The sequence below is a fragment of the Hetaerina americana genome, unplaced genomic scaffold, assembly GCF_022747635.1.
Source record: "Hetaerina americana unplaced genomic scaffold, ioHetAmer1.1.p SCAF_1, whole genome shotgun sequence".
Taxonomy (NCBI): Eukaryota; Metazoa; Arthropoda; class Insecta; order Odonata; family Calopterygidae; genus Hetaerina; species Hetaerina americana.
In genome coordinates, this window is record NW_027286069.1 from 26,494,017 (window position 1) to 26,510,583 (window position 16,567).

General features: G+C 37.2%; 1 protein-coding gene across 1 annotated transcript in view; it reads left to right on the plus strand.

Annotated features, from left to right (window-relative positions):
* Positions 1-13,822, plus strand: part of KFase (kynurenine formamidase) — a 29,006-nt gene extending 15,184 nt beyond the window's left edge. The window contains exons 5-8 of the mRNA XM_071586909.1: positions 1,023-1,101; positions 7,673-7,858; positions 11,890-12,019; positions 13,693-13,822. Of these exons, the coding sequence (XP_071443010.1) occupies positions 1,023-1,101; positions 7,673-7,858; positions 11,890-12,019; positions 13,693-13,821 (524 nt within the window). The 3' untranslated portion in view covers position 13,822. The remainder of the gene's footprint in view (positions 1-1,022; positions 1,102-7,672; positions 7,859-11,889; positions 12,020-13,692) is intronic.
* Positions 13,823-16,567: the final 2,745 nt, after the last annotated feature.

The following is a 16,567-nucleotide window of genomic DNA, read 5'->3' on the forward strand; positions in this document are numbered from 1 at the left end:
TGTACCACACATTTTGAAATGTCTACTATGTCTGCTGGCTGGTGCACTTTCAGTCGGCAATCATCCAGTATCACTTTGTGGATTTTTTTCACCATTTCTGGAGTCGTCACCTCATTTGGTTGAACAATGCGATGCCCGTCTTGACACCTCCTATGGCCTCGTTTAAACTCTGCTACCCAATATTTTACTGTCGTAAACAAAGGATCAGACTCACCCAGAGTAGAATCTAGTTCAGCTTATATACTGATCGGGCTGAGGCCTTTCAAATAAAAGTATTGTATCACATAGCGATGACCAATTTTATCCATTTTCAAAAATTCAATGAAAACGTTCACTATGGCTGCCAAACAAATAAAAAACTACGTGGCATCTTCAAACTTGAAACATATGCTTTATAGATTGCTTTCTTCCTATTACAGTCATATTTGTCGAACAACTACCGCTATCTCTAGGTAAGGTCGGGTAGTTATGGGACCGCCCTCACATTAGGACTGATTCATATTTGTGTCCATTATAAGTTCATGGGATAATTAATTGAGATGGTTTCCTGTACCCTACCTCAATGATGTTTTAAAAGTGATATCATCACTCATAGCAGTATTGGGTCAAATGACTTCTTCAGCTGCCTCGCTAAGGAGCAGATGCTGCACAGTCTACATTTCATATGGCTCCTACTCTCCAACCTAACTGGCACAGGTGACCCTACCAGGAGTGTTTACCGTTGATCCTGCCAGCACAGCTGTATGGGTCACCAGAATGTAGAAGCACTTGCATCATGCCAACATTCTATTCCATGGGGAGGGTCCTAAGAATTATCATTGACATAAATTGGGAAATTTTTCTTCAAGACATATTCTGATATGTACATAATATTTGTTAATCCAAATTTAGGGACCCTCAGGAAGGTATCATTATGTAGATGTTAATGCACTGTATGTATGTATTCTTATTCAGATTATGATATCCAGGAAGAGCTATTTTATCCTATTGTGGCTTAATTATTTGTTTTTCTTGCTTTTCAGTCAAGATGGATGGAATTATTGAAGAAATTCAAAATGCAGCTCAGTATATATTGAACTTAGCCTCAAATCTTGGGTCCAAGTAAGATACAACTAATGATTAATTATCAATGGAAAACCATAATTAACTGGCTTTTGCATGAGTTGGGTGTTAACCATTAGTAGCATGTCTATTAATTACTTTTTATCAGTGCCCCCCCCCCATTGGTTATTTTTCATGATGAATTGGAAAATTCATTTACATCTGGCCTTCATGATTATGCTTGAGGACAGCATAAGTTGAGTTTTCAATGCTGTATTTGTATTTAATACAATGCATTCAAATCTATGAGGTAGTCTTAATATTCTGTTTGTAAAATACATGCCATAACTGAATTCAATATTTCTGGTGTAATAGTTAAAACATTTTTATGATGGAATTTATTTCAAATGAAAATTTTTTGATTAGAGAATAAAGTTTAAATTTATTCTTTAATTTTAAACTAATCTATAGTTATAACCATTTATGACTGGCTATTAATATCATTTTGTATTCTATCATTTAAGGTAGGCTTTGAATGGACATGGAATGAACATATATACAAATCTTAGCCATGTTTAGCGAGATACAATCTGACAATCCACACTACATTAAACTGTTCTTCTATTCTGCATAAATTCTGCACAGTCCTAAAATATGTTTCTTCTCTCCACCTCCCATTTTATATTTACTAATTTTCCTGTCCTAAATATTGCCCTTACATTCCATGTCATTATTCTAACTAACTCAGCCCTCAGTTATTTGCTGCTGCTATTGATTTTGATTTGCATGGATTTTATGTGATGATGTACCAGAAAGACTTGCCTCTGCCACTGATGGGCACAACACATGACCCAATTGGCCAGGTTCTATAGTTAAAGGGATGCATTTTCGTGCCTGTGCCCATCATTAATTCATGAGATAAACAATAGAGGTGGTTTCCTCTTACCTTCCTTAAGTGTTTTTAACGTGACACCATCACTCAATAGCTGCACTACTGGGGTTTGCAGCCACCTCAATGAGGAATAGAACCTGCATGGATCACCTTTTGTCTGGCTCCTACCCCTTAATTTTTCTGGCATGGTTGACCCAATCAGGAGCAATTATCGTTGCTCCTGCCAGCACAGCTCTAGGGTTCATAAGAACACACCAGTCCTTCAACTGCATCAAGGTTGTAATAAAAGGGTAATTAATTATGGTGACATCTGTAATATTACGTTTCTTGCACTACCATATTATTTTTTATGATATTCATTGTCAATTGCTATTATTTTTTAAATTTAATATTATCAGTATTATTATTAAATTTTTCCATTATAATTTTTGAGGACATTATGCATGTTAACAAATGAGTAATATACATATATATCACCTGCATCTTATATGTGAAGGTTCAAAGTCCATGAGTTAACATTCAATATTGAATGTCATTTGTACCCTAGATAATCAGAGAAATTATCATAACCGAGGTCTTAAGGTCTCGGTTTTTCTTTTCCTGGGGGTTGATGTTTTTGTGCATATGCAAGGCTAGGGGAATCATTGGAGGCATGAAGTTTCATCATACAACTTCTGTTGATGTTTACCTTGGGTGGATGAGTGAAGCTCATGTGAGGCTAGGTTGCTTTGCTGTCAGATTGTTAATTATTAATGAATAAATGAAGTATTCTGATCCTCCCACTTTCTCACTAATGATCAGCAATACTTAGTTTGACTTCATTATATCTATAATATTATATATTTACAGACATATAGTATTTATTATTCAATTGAAGAATGTTATTGTTGGGATTGTTATTATAAGCTCATCGTATGTGATGTGAATATCATATTGCTCTGTTCTGCAATGTTGAAAGAGATGCGAGCAAGATATTGTATTTTATCACAACTCATCATAACAAAATAGCACATGCTCATCTGAGGGGAATTATTTGTATAAAAAATTATCCTGGTAAATATCACAGCAGGAGACAAGAGATTAAGCTACACAATTTAAGTTACTTAAGTTGGTGGGCTGTCACACTTTCATGTGGACTGCTAAAACTTTTCTTGTATGTGCCCTACTAAAATGAAGGTGCGTCTTACATGCCATCAAATACATATGTGATATACATGGTTTGTGAAAAAAGTTCAGGAAAAAAAGATTTATTTCAGATATTGCTACATGCCTCAAAATTCTTCAAAGTGAATCCCTTGAGTATCTACACACTTTTGCCAGCGGCTTTTCAATTACTCAAAGGCCCCTTGGTAGGCAGATTCTGCAAGGTTCTTAAGGGTATGTGTGCAAGCTTCTATGATGGCACTTAGGGTCCCATGGTGGTGTCCATTGAGGCAGGATTTTACTTTTGGGAATAGGAAATAATCTGCTGGTGCCAAGTCTGGAAGTCTGGACTTGGTCGCCGCTCGTCTGCCATTCTAAGGGTCGCTGGTTCGATTCCCGCCTGGGTGGGTTTTCCTCCACCCAGGGCTTGGGTGTTTGTAAATGTGGCCATTGTTATCATTGTTAATAATCTGATGTAAAGGCCAAAATGTGCTGTTTTCGGACAAATGCTAAATAAATAAATAGATAAAATAAATAAATTTAAGGGGATTGGGGAAGCGTCATGATGCCATTACAGAAGGTTATTGCAAGGAGACACTCGATTCTGCTCTTGATCAACCATCAAGACCTAAGGGACGAGTTTAGTGCAGATCTTTCGAAACACCAAATTTTCAGTGATGCAATGGTGTGCATTGTCATTTTATCAATGCCCGGGGGGAGGTGAGATGGATGGATAGTGGGGATTACTGGAGTGACAGTACAGAATAATATACAGCGGTGGGGAAAATAGCCAACGAGGGGTTGCCATAATATTAAATAAAGAGGTAGGAAGAAGCCTAGTCAACATAGAGCAGGTAACGGATAGAATACTACTAGTAGAGATAAAAGCAGAACCGATGAACTTGGTGATTATTCAGGTATACATGCCACTGAGTAACCATAAGGAAGAAGAGGTCGATAGGATATACGATCAGTTAGAGGACATAATCACATGTGTTCCTGCAGGGAAACATTTGATAGTGATGGGGGATTGGAATGCGACAGTAGGCGAATGAAGAGATGTTGATGAGGTGGGGGACTACGGTTTAGGCACGAGGAATGACCGCTGGGAGAAAGCAACTGAATTCTGCAGGAGGTAGAGGTTAGTTATCACCAACACTTTGTTTTAGACACCAGAAAAAGCATATGTATGTATAGAAAATGCCTGGTGACTCAGAAAGGCATCAGTTGGATTATATTCTGGTTAGGCACAGGCTTAGGAAGAGTGTGATCAAGTCACACAGCATTCCGGGAGCGGATGTGGATTCTGACTACAATTAAGTTGTTATGAAATGTAGCATCCGGTTCAAAAAGATAAGGCAGGGGCAGCGGGTTAGGAAATGGAATGTGGAAGTATTAAATGGATTGACAAGGAATGAGTATCAGCGGGCTATAGAAAAAATAATGGATGCTGGTAAAGAGCTGGGTACTATTGAAGAAAAATGGGAATGTATCAAGAAAGGGCTGTCTAAAGTGGCAAAAGAAACTATGTGAACTGTTAATGGGAAAAAACAAGGAAACGATGGATCACAGATGAGATGATTGGAAAGATAGATGAGAGAAGAAAATGGAAGAATGTCAACATAGAGTTGGGCAAAAGGAAGTACTAAGAGTTAAATAATAAATTGAGACGGGAAACAAATAAAGCAAAAGAAGAATGGTGGAAGACGCAGTGCGAGGATAAGGAAAGTTTTCTGAGGAATGGTGAAATTGATGCCCCATACAGCAAGGTTAAATAGTATCGGGAAGTAAGAAGGGAAGATCTGTGCTAAAAGTTAGAGATAAGTTGGGTAAGATAATAGTTGACTCAGAAAAGATCCAAGAGAGATGGAAGGGATATATAGAAGCACTGTAAAGTAAAGAACTTAGGTCAACAAAGACATAGAAAAGAAACATGACTCAGATGACGATAGCTTAGGTCCAGATATACTCAACGATGAGATAGAAAGGGAATTAAGGGATATGAAACTAAATAAGGCCGTGGGGGTACAACAATCCTGCATTCAAGAAGTTCTCTCGGGTTTCCCACCGGGTCAGGTTGCAGTACACCGACGTTTTGATGGCTGACTCTGCCATCATCTTCAGGGTGAAGTCACTTCACCCTGAAGACGATGGCAGAGTCAGCCATCGAAATGTTGGTGTACTGCAACCTGACCCGGCAGGAAACCCAAGAGAACTTCTTGAATACCATACACTGAGAAAACCTGAGATCCTTCATAATCCTGCAGAACTACTGAAATGTTCAGAAAATTGTGGGAGGAAGAGGGTATATGGGTTGATTCGTAGTATCTATGAAAAAGGAATCTGGCCGGAAGACTTTGTGAGATCAGTGTTAGTTCCTATTCCAAAAAAGGTAAAGGCTACATCATGTGAGGACTACAGAACAATAAGTTTGATATTCCACGCAGCTAAAGTTGTTCTCAGGATCATCAACAAAAGGATCGAGAGTAAAGCAAATGATTACTTCAGGGATGATCCATTTAAGTCTAGGATGGGAATAGGCATGCGTGGTGCCATTGCACTAATCAAGAGAAATATGGAATACAATCAGGACATATTTGCCTGTTTCATAGATTTCGAAAAGGCGTTTGATAGAGTGAATTGGGAAAAACTAATGACTATATTGCAGAAAATAGGAATAGATTGGAGGGAAAGGAGGCTTATCTGCAATCTGTACATGTCTCAGACTGCTCAGGTGCAAGTGGGGAACAGAGAGTCCAGCTGGGCAGTGTTAGGAAGAGGTGTAAGGCAGGGTTGCCCATTATCACCGTTGCTGGTCAATGTATATGTGGAGGAAATGATTAAAGAGGCATGGGAAGAACTGGAGGTAGGAATGAAATTTGGAGGGGAATTTGTAAAATCAGTTAGGTTTGCTGATGACCAAGCTTAATTTGTCAGTCAGCCAAGGGGTTGCAAGCATTGCTGAGTGAATTGGAAATTCAGTGCGACAGGTATGGAATGAGAATCATTATAAATAAAACAAAGATTATGCGATTTTCCATAAAGAAAAGGGCTAAGCTAAACATTTAAATAGGAGAGCATAAACTAAAGCAGGTAGAACAGTTTACGTATCTCGGAAGTGTTTTGGACCAACACAGTCAAATTAATGGGGCTGCAAGGAGAAGAATTGCACTAGGCAAAGATGCTTTCACAAGGAGGAGGGAGTTGATGTCAAGGACGTTGAGTAAGGATGTCAAGAAAAGACTCGTAAGAACTTTGATATGCAGTGAAGCTGTTTAGGTCGCATAAATGTGGTCACTGAAGCAGGATGATAGAAGTAAATTGGAGGCTTTTCAAATGTGGGTGTGGAGAAGAATGGAGAAGGTGAAATGGACAGAGGAAAACAAACGAGGAAGTACTATATTGAGTAAGTTATACTTTCATGTTGTCTTGGGAGCTGCCAAAGAAAGCTAGTAGTAGTAGTAGTTTTGAGGGGAGGCGACCGACAGCTAAGGTCATTTGCGCCATAGGGGAAGGACAGGAAAGGATGAAGGGTGGAGAGAAACCCGGCGTCGGCATTAGCCTACTCTTTACGAAAGGCGCCAAGGGGTCCGCGGCTTAACGTCCCATCCGACGGACGGCGTACTCACCCAAAGTGCCCTCCACAAAGCACCTCACGTAGGGATCGAGATACCTCTGAAAAATATTCAACACCGCCGGGATTTGAACCCGCGCCCTCAGGGTGGGAAGCCAGTACGTTAGCCCCCGCACCATCTCGATCCCCCCAAAGAAAGCTCCCAAGTGGGTTGTCTTATCAGAAGACTGCAAGTGTCCATAGTTATTTTTTTTTAGAGTGGCTCCTAGAATATCCCTTGAGCTAGTGAAGTGTAGGGATCAAGAAGTGCTGAATTGAGCCTCCACCTATCCTTGATTTTATCTATAGTGGCTGGAATGAAGCAATTCATCATTTCCATGGCTAGTGGACCCAACTTTTTTACAGAAACATTTACGACGTGCAAACTTGTAACTTGGTCTAGTTTGTGAAAAGTAGGGGAAAGACAGAAGATAAAGTCAAGATAGAGAAGCTTTAGTCAGTATCTGTCCCTGAAACATGACCCGTTCAAACCCGAAACATGACCCGTAGTCAGCAAATGGTTGGCATGATGTAGTTTGGCATAGGCTTTATGTATACATTGAAATGAACAAATCTTTGGCATACATAATCTCCACAGAAATATGTATGAATTGGGAGAAGGGTAGGTTTTATTTCCTATGTAGATTGCATGAGGAAAGTTGAATGGGTGAGAATGTGCAAGCTGGAAGGTTGAAAACTTGGTGTATTATACAATTGGAAAATTATGGTAGTATATGACCACATTAATGGTGATAAAATGTTGTAATATGAAAAATATGTTAAGTTTTGAACTCTATTCTTTCATTGAATGTTGGGAATTTGGTCCTTAGACTTAAGGATCAGATTGTCAGTTTCCTTCATTGTGGAAAACCTCATTACCGCATTATGCTTCCATAACAGTTCAAGTAATAAGATCTTTACTTTACTTTTAAGATTACTTTATTGCCATCCGTATGTTCTTAATGTATGTTTAACTTTTTCAGGTCTGTATGGTTTGCTGGTCATTCAGCTGGAGCGCACTTATCTGCAACATTATTATCCAGTGCGTGGATGGATTCATTAAATCCAGCCCATAAAGTTTTACTTAAGGGACTTATACTCATCAGTGGTGTATTTGATTTGGAACCCTTACTTCCTATCTATGTAAATGATGCATTAGCAATGACCAGGTAAATTTCTCTTCTCTGCTCTTGGGTTAATGTGGAATAAAATGGATGCCACAGAGGGTAGATACTTGATCAAGTATTTCAGATGAGTCTCTTTTGTGAAGAATGCATGTCATATATCATTAGATTTGCCAATACATATATTCAATAATTCTATGAAATTTTATATTTATCATTATTTAATTTCTTTTTTATGGCTATGATTTTATTTATATTGTCAATAGACTACCAGTATGGATCCTGAAAAAAGTAATGTCTTGTGTGGAAAAGTTGAGTTCAAATAAAAAACTGGGAATGGGTATGTTTAGACCAGAAAGCGGGATATAAGGCTGTAGAGAATGCCACACTGAGTAGCTAACTTTAATTTCTGTATACTGCTTTCCATGCAAAAAATACACGATTCACTTAAATCTAAATGTTGTTGGACTAAAAGGTATTATCACAATTGTGAGGATATAGTTCACTTCTGGCATGTTTCATCATATTGATCATAGGGTTTTAATTCGAGCAACAATTCAGCTGAAACTAATTTTGATGTTTGTATTTATTAATATAATTGAATGTTGATAATTAGAATCCAAAAACTATTTTGGTGTAGATTAATTTTAATCATGGGAAGTAATTCCTTAAGCTAAAACCAAAGCTGCTTTCTTGCACATTTCACTGATAGATTATTTAATGAAATGTGTAATACAAATGGGACTTTTGGCATCCCAGTCGGAAGCACCCCATACAGCTTTAACCTAGAAGCATTTCAATTTACATTGTGGGGATTTACTAGAGGCTACAGGGGAAAAAGCTGTCTATGGTGGAACTGGGAGGGGGGGGGGGGGGAGAGGGCAGCAGTAACCACAAGACCCTTGGGATTGATTGAACAGAAAGCTCTCTCTTAATACTAAAACATACAGGGCCCAGTCAGTGTATTCAGTATTTTAGGCTTTAGTGGGCTCAACAGGGATCCAAAAAAATGTCTCTTGGCAGGTGGTTTTTGGTCAATTAGGGAGATGATTGAATAAAAGTGCATTAACAGTTTAGCATGCGTCTGTGCTCAAATGATTATTTCATATATTTTGTCTCCCATTACTACCACTCAGGCTTCAACCACTAGAATAACAACTTATGTTTAGTTAATTTCACCATTGTTTATGTAATATTCCTATGCTGATACTCACTTCTCAGCATAGTAATTGTTGTATATTGCAATGAGATGTACATTCATTGAATCGCCATGTTATTGTATCTAAATTGAAGCAGAAATAATTTTTTCAAGAGTCAGGGATAGTTTCACCATTTTTCGGATGGAGATAGGGAGCCTTCCATTAGAATTTATAGGTATTTTAAAAATGTATAACTTTTTCACGAAATAATTGTAATGCAACAAGAAGATCAATTCAAGTTCTTTATATGCTTGAGGGAGGTACAGTAGTCCAGTGGGTAGAGCACTTGGTTGCTCCCTGGAGTGCCTGGGTTTGATTCAGGGTGATGTCTTTAGGCACCCTCAGCTTCGTCCAAGCTTTGAGATTTTCAGGTACCAGATTTATCTAGTCAACCAGGCAGCACAGGGTTCCCTGTGCTACCTGTGTTCCCCTTATCATCCTTTGGATGAGTAAATTTCTCACTGTATAGTGCTTTGTATGAACTCAAAGGTTAGCTCTACCATCACCTTTCAGACCTTCCTATGGGTTGTTTATTGTTGTCGCTGATGTATGTTTGACATGTGAGGCAAATCCCTCCTCAAAGTATGCTTAACTTCTGTAGCTATACTTTACTCTTTCATTGAAATGTTCAGCTATTTTTATCCAAATGCGAAGAAATGAATTTACTGGGAACAATGCCAAAAAACTGCTAATTTAAAACTGTTAATTCTTTTTGAGCTTCAAAATAAACATATTCAATGCCATTAGATATAATAAATGACATTTGAGTTTAGTTGGATTCATGTCTTCGAAGAATTGATCTCAAATTTATATAGTCTTGTACTTAAGTATCTGAATCTGAGTGTCAGGAGAATATAGTTGAATTAAAAACTTCTTCTGTCTAATGGTACTTATATTTATTCTTTACTATTTGCTCTCTAGCAGATTATTTGTAACTACATATTTATATTACATATGTGCAGAATCCCATAGGTCTTTTTTCTGTTCCATTATATTTTTTCAATATCAAGTTATCCAATGTTCACTCATAATGGCATTATAATAATGTAATTTTGGCATATTTTCTTCTGCATTTTAATTGATTTCAAAATGAATTTGTTTCCTGATCTATGCAGTCCATCTTAGCCATTTAATCTGAATTTTGTATGATTTTTTCTCATCTTAACCAGTATTTACCACTCCACATGTGTGTTTATTGCACCACAGAAGGCTCATCAATCTCATTCCAGTACTTTCCTGAACACTGTACATTCTTGTTTCCAAATACCTGCAAACCTAGACTGTAGTTGCCATTTTATTATCCTTATTATTTTGATTTTTCAAAGGAAATCGATTGTGATATTGGCTATGTTGGCCATATTAACTTATTGGATGTCCTAACATTGTGCATATTTACAAATAAATGTAATATTATGTTTTGTGGTTAATTGATAAGATATGAGGACACTTTAATGTAGAGCAAAAATACATTTTTTGTAACAAAATTCTTCTCCTCATCCTCCAAATTCTGATGGTCCCTGTCAAAGTAGTCTTGATTGGATGCAATGCACATGTCCATCTTTTTTCCCTATTGTCAGAAGACATGCTAGAAGTGATTTTTTGATAGGCCCTTCAAAATCATCCTTGCAGCCTTCACTTCTGCTTTCCACAAAGGTGTTTCTTTGCATTTGGGAACAGGAAAAAGTCACATGGGGAACATAAAAAAGACATTGGTAACATGAAAAGGCCACATCACTGGGGCTACAGGGAGGATGAGGAACACACTTCAGATTATTTTTATAAAATATTCAGTGACAATATTTGAAGTCTAGCATTATCGTAGTGCAGCATTCAGCCTGTTGGTTTGTGTGGTCTTTTGTGATTGATGTGCCCTTGGATATGTTTTACTATATCCCTACTATGTGCTCCATTCACAGTTGTGTGAGTTGGTGCGACATGCTGATTCACTTTCACAAAATGCTCTGGCCATAATTTTTCTGCCATTTAGGCTTTTTTTGGTGCTGATGATGCCAGAGATTTTGATATGGAGCTTTGATGTTTTCTCTTATAATAAAATGATGTAGCCAAGTTTCATCTGCAGTGATAACCTTTGAAAGAAAGTCTTCTTTCTGTAACATCAATTCGTCAGTGAAAATATCTGCATGCATGCATCCTGTTGTTTGGATTTGGGCACTCTTAAAACCCACCATGCATAAACATGTCTCAATTGCAATTTTTCTATTACCTGTATGTGAAGAGCACCCAATAAAATTTCAACATTTTTGATAGTGCTTGACTTTATTCAACCATATTCTCAGCAGTGGTGCTACTGGTTTTTTCAATAAGATTAGTGATTAGGGTTCCAGGTCTACCTACCTTTGAAAATGATTTTCTCCCCTCTTTAAACACCAAGCACTATCTTCTAGTTCTTCTATAATAAAGGACAGACTCTCCATATGTCTTATGTAGCATTAATTAGGTCTCAGCTAAGGACCTTTTCAAGAGAAGCCACATATCAGCATTGCTCTTTGCATGTTATCCCAACTGTTTAAGTAGACAGACTGAATATGTTCCAACTTGCAATGGCTGCAGCTTATGCAATATTTGAGTCAAATCTAAATATATACATTGCACTAAATGCTAAAAATATTACATAGAATTAATTTTTGGCCCAATGAATTATGATAGTAAAAAGTTTATGATGCCTTTATGGAATATCTCTCTTGCAAATTTAACTTTGTGTAATATGAACAAAGCAGTCATTATTCCATAATTATTACTATTGTCAGAGATAATTTCATGATGTGATGTTCTGATCCTGATGATGCACCTAAATAGTTCACTCAAAGTATCGTCTTAGATTTATTAATATTTGATGATATCAATTTATTATTTCAGCAAGGATGCTGTAAAATTCAGCCCAATGCATTTTTATGTCAGCTGTGATGTTGTCAACATCAAAGTTCTTGTAGCTGTGGGAGAGAATGATTCCCCTGAATTCCAGCGACAATCCAAGGATTTTGCAAATGTAAGGTTTTATTTATAACAACAAGAAAATAAATTACTCAACAACACTTGCAATCATCATTCAGTGTTGTAGACTTCTTATGCTATGAAAAATGAATAGTTTAAACTTTTCTGCAAGGGCGCTAAGCTAGTTCAATTCCCATGTAACAGCCTGTAGGAAAACTGTGAGGGACTTGGCCGGGAATATTTCCCGCTGGAATTTTGCATTTGATGGGGTCCCTTGAAGTGGCTGTCCTACCCCACAAAGATTATCCTTATTCCTTGATTGTTATCTTTGTACTTGTTCGAGTTTTCTAAGAACTTGAAATTCAGTAAGTTTGTTCCCTGTAGACAATCTCCAAACATTTTTATGCTGTACTTATTTAATCTAATAATAGGATTAAAAAATTAAGGTTAATTTTGTGGCAATCTCTGACTGGTTTTGAAGGAAATACAGTGAATAAATTAACTTGGATGTCAAACAAGGCTGATTACACTAACTAAGCTCTTCAATGGGATGTGCCTTGGGCAATGGACAAACTCCCTCAACAGATAGAGGAGAGAATGATTGTGCTGGGACATTTCATTTCAATGGTAGATTTGCATATGACATTTGTTCTGCCAAAGACAATGGAGGAGTTAATGGAGATTTTTAAGAAATTATATACTAAACAGTCATTGCAGCCTGCAACTAAGTCATAAAAGGATGAAAGTCTTCATCGATAACAGGGAAGGAAGACTATTTCAAGGGTTATGTTGGATGGAATATTCCTAGTAAAAACAGGGTTTGCAAACTTTGAAAGCAAAATAAGTTCTGATGGAAGAAGTCCAAGAAAAATAAGGAGGAACATGCCAAATTTAAAGATTGCTTCTGCAATAAAAAGACTTTCGAATTTCACTAATATGGTTTCTGGGGAGTGTGATACTGTAGGGATATGTAGTAGGATTGTAGGACAAGCAGAGAAGAAAGAGCTGGAAGCTTATGAGATGTGGTGCTACAGAAGGATGTCCAAGATAAACTGGACGGAAGGATTAATGAAAAAAGAAGTGCTGAGGAGAGGAGGCAAATAGTGGATGTGACCTGTGAAAGACACTGCAAAGAAGATAGGATTTGTGGGTCTTGCTGCCGCTCATTGAGAGATGTATGCAAATTGTACTTGAGGTGATGATGATGCTAGGAAAAAACTGTAAAGGATGGCCCAAATTGGAGAAGTATGTTAGACAGATAGTGGAAAATATGAGATGTGGTAAATTCTCAGAATTGCAGGGGATGGTAGAAAATAGAGATCCATGGAAGACGGTCAATAATGGAACACAATTTTACCTCAATGGAAACAACTCATATTCCAAAGCATTTTAAAATACCCAGCATTTTTTTATCTGGTTGAATTCTTCCTAGTGATATCTCTTCGACTGGACCAATCTTAGGGTGAAAATTTCATGACATCAAACCAATGCATGATACATTGAATAGTTAAAATTAATTTCAGATGATATATTGATTATACACATGATGAAATAATTCTAAAAGTTTCTACTTTTATTATATGAACCAAAATAAAACTTTACAGACAGTTTATGAAACTAGGGAAGGTTAATTAATGCATCGCATGTTTGGTTGTTAAAAAATTATCAATAGCAGCCACGAAAATTGCATAAGTGATAATTGTCAATGGTTTTCCTTCCTTTTTTCAGCTACTTCTCTCAAAAGGCTGCTCATGTGATTTCTTCCTTGTTCCCACTGTGGACCATTTTGATATTGTAGAAAAGCTCAATTTTGATGGATATGAACTGACTCAAAAGATTATTAAACTGATAAAATAAGTTCAAATGACTTCACATTGACTATTGATCCTCAATGTTCTACTTTCAAAAATATATTTACTAAATAATGTCAATGGAATCTGTAAGTACATAGTAAGTATGGCCATTTGTGGATATTTTCCTTTTTTAATATAATTTTGATTATTGCCATTGAAGAATGTGCTTTACAAGAATCAGAAATGCATTTATTGAGGTCATCAAGAACTTAATGTATTTTTATTTTACTAGATGCTTTTGCATCATACAATGATGATCCATGAACTAAGCAAATGAAAAAATCCGTATCAATGTGTAATTCGCTAGCAGATATAAAAACATCATGCTCAAGGAATGTAAACACAAAAAAAATTAGTCACGATGAAGCTGATCCTGAAATACATATCAATAATTTCATGTCACCATATTTGGTGTGCGTATTTCCTATTCCAGAAAAAATAAATGTCATTACAGAAATAAACAATTCCCCAACCATTTATGAAACCCAAGTTCTTGAAAATCCACAGACTGAAAAATAGCCATGCTCATACTTGTCCCCTTATTTCATAAAAAAACAGTGCCGCAATGGAAAATTGTAATCCATCTAGCATTTCATACGCTTTTCCTTTTCTGCTGAGAGTTAGATATGCTGTGCCTTACCACTTTTGGATGTTGGACCATGCCTTGTTCTTCAGTCAACAAAATCAGACCATGATATAAAAAAACCATAAACACAGCAATCAACCCGAAGGTCGGTTTGTTAGAGTTCACCCAGTACTTAGCCTGACGGCATGTGAAATTCATATATCAGGGTAGGGAGGCCAGTTCCTTTCCCTGTGCCGGTTATGGTTTCACAGGAAGATCTGGCACCTGAAAAATCACAGCTTGGGTGGAGCTGCAGGTGCCCAGAGAGGCTTGACAGGGAATCAAACCTGGGCCCTCCGCTCAGTAGTCCAACGCTCTACCCCTGGACTATCACGACAATTGTATAAACTCTCAATAAATACCTATGTTCATAAATTCCTCATTAAATGGTAAAACAGTCAGTACATGATGAGAAAATAGTCTTGTATCTCCTGAATCAGAAATATACAATATCCCAAATTAACACATCAATAATTATTTAACATTTTCTTCAGGAAAATTTGTTATATTGTATTATATAATTGATAATTTCAAGAGGTTTGTGGTAGGAAGTTAATGTCATGAGTTTCTCCAAGCATGTTAGATAGAAGCATGGTTCCCAATTGAACCGTCTGGCTAAATAAAACAGGAAATTTTCAGCTTATTTAAGTTGTTTGTGGATGGCTTCTAATCTCCTATTGTATTTATCAGGATTCTTTAACAACAATGTTATCAAGATAGACCTAGCAGCAATTACACCGATCTCAACCAATATGTACATTGCATTCAGCCTTCCTTTATCATCAGTGTAAGTAGTGAACAATTAGCTTTGAACTGGATGATCAAGAATCGTAATCATATTTGGTTAAGATTGGGAACCAATACACGTTACTGAAATTAGACCACTTAAGTCTGCAGAATCAACCTTATGTAAACCATTAAATTACATCAAAAGTGTAATTACAGTGCATCTACCCTGTTGCATTCTTGCTAAGCTCACTTGTACTCCCTTGATATTATGCCTTCTTGAGTTAGAGGATTCTACTTTGGGTTTTGCAGCCTGTAATTCTCCAACATTCACTAACCATTGAGAGCCATTGCTTATCTTGTTAATGTTAATAACTTATTATCCCTGGTCTCCTGAGAATAACTCCAGGTTTTTCCGCATGTACAATTTGGCAAGAATGAGTTACTTCCAATGAATGTAACCTCTCAATTTTTTGTCCATTCGTCTCAAGGTACTACTCTTTCAAACAATCCAAGCACACATTTAGTTGCATATTCAGGCTCCTCTTCCCTTTTCCTCTCATTTACATCTCTAATTAACGATATTTTTACTACCTGTCTAGTCACTACATCACTTGGGTAATTGAAGATTAGCAGTAATATACTAAACAATTTCAGGCTTTACTTTACTTTGTGGAATTATTTGATGTCCATACTAAATGAGGTAGTAATTTTTCACAGACTTTAATTTAAGGTACAATGTGTTTCACCAACTTGCAGCATTATCAGGTACAAGTTTGGTTCTCAGTTATGCAGCAGTTGAATATACACCCTTAGGACAGAGGAGAGTGGGTGAGGAAAGGGAAGGGCAATGAGGTGGCACCTTGGTTATGATATGGCATTGGGTGTGGTCCCGGGCATGGTACGGGTGAACAGGTGCGTGGAACTGTTGGATTTGTTTACCTTCTAGGGCGGTTTCTCAGAAAGGAGAGGGGAGGGATGAATGTATAATTGCTCGTTTCGAATTGTTGTTTTGAGATCTGCAAAGTGTCTTTGAATCTTGTTTAGCTTGAGAGCATCCATTTTAAATCTTATATGCAGTATTTCTGGGTCAACATTGTTATTGTGGTTACAATCTGTGAGGTAGAGAGAACCCTCCTACATTGCCACCCCCTCTCCCCTGTCCAAAGGGTATATTCAACTGCTGCAATTGAACCAAACTCATACCTGATGACGCCGTAAGTTGGTGAAATGCATTGTACGTTAAAATAGTCTATGGAAAAGTACAAACTTGTTTCATATGGACACCAGCAGTAATGCTTGTCAGCTGCTTCTTACTTTCCTCACTGTCACACAGATTGCTTAAGTTGCCAACAATGCAGCCTAATTATTCTTGTTGAATAAAATTGTCTGAGGCGTC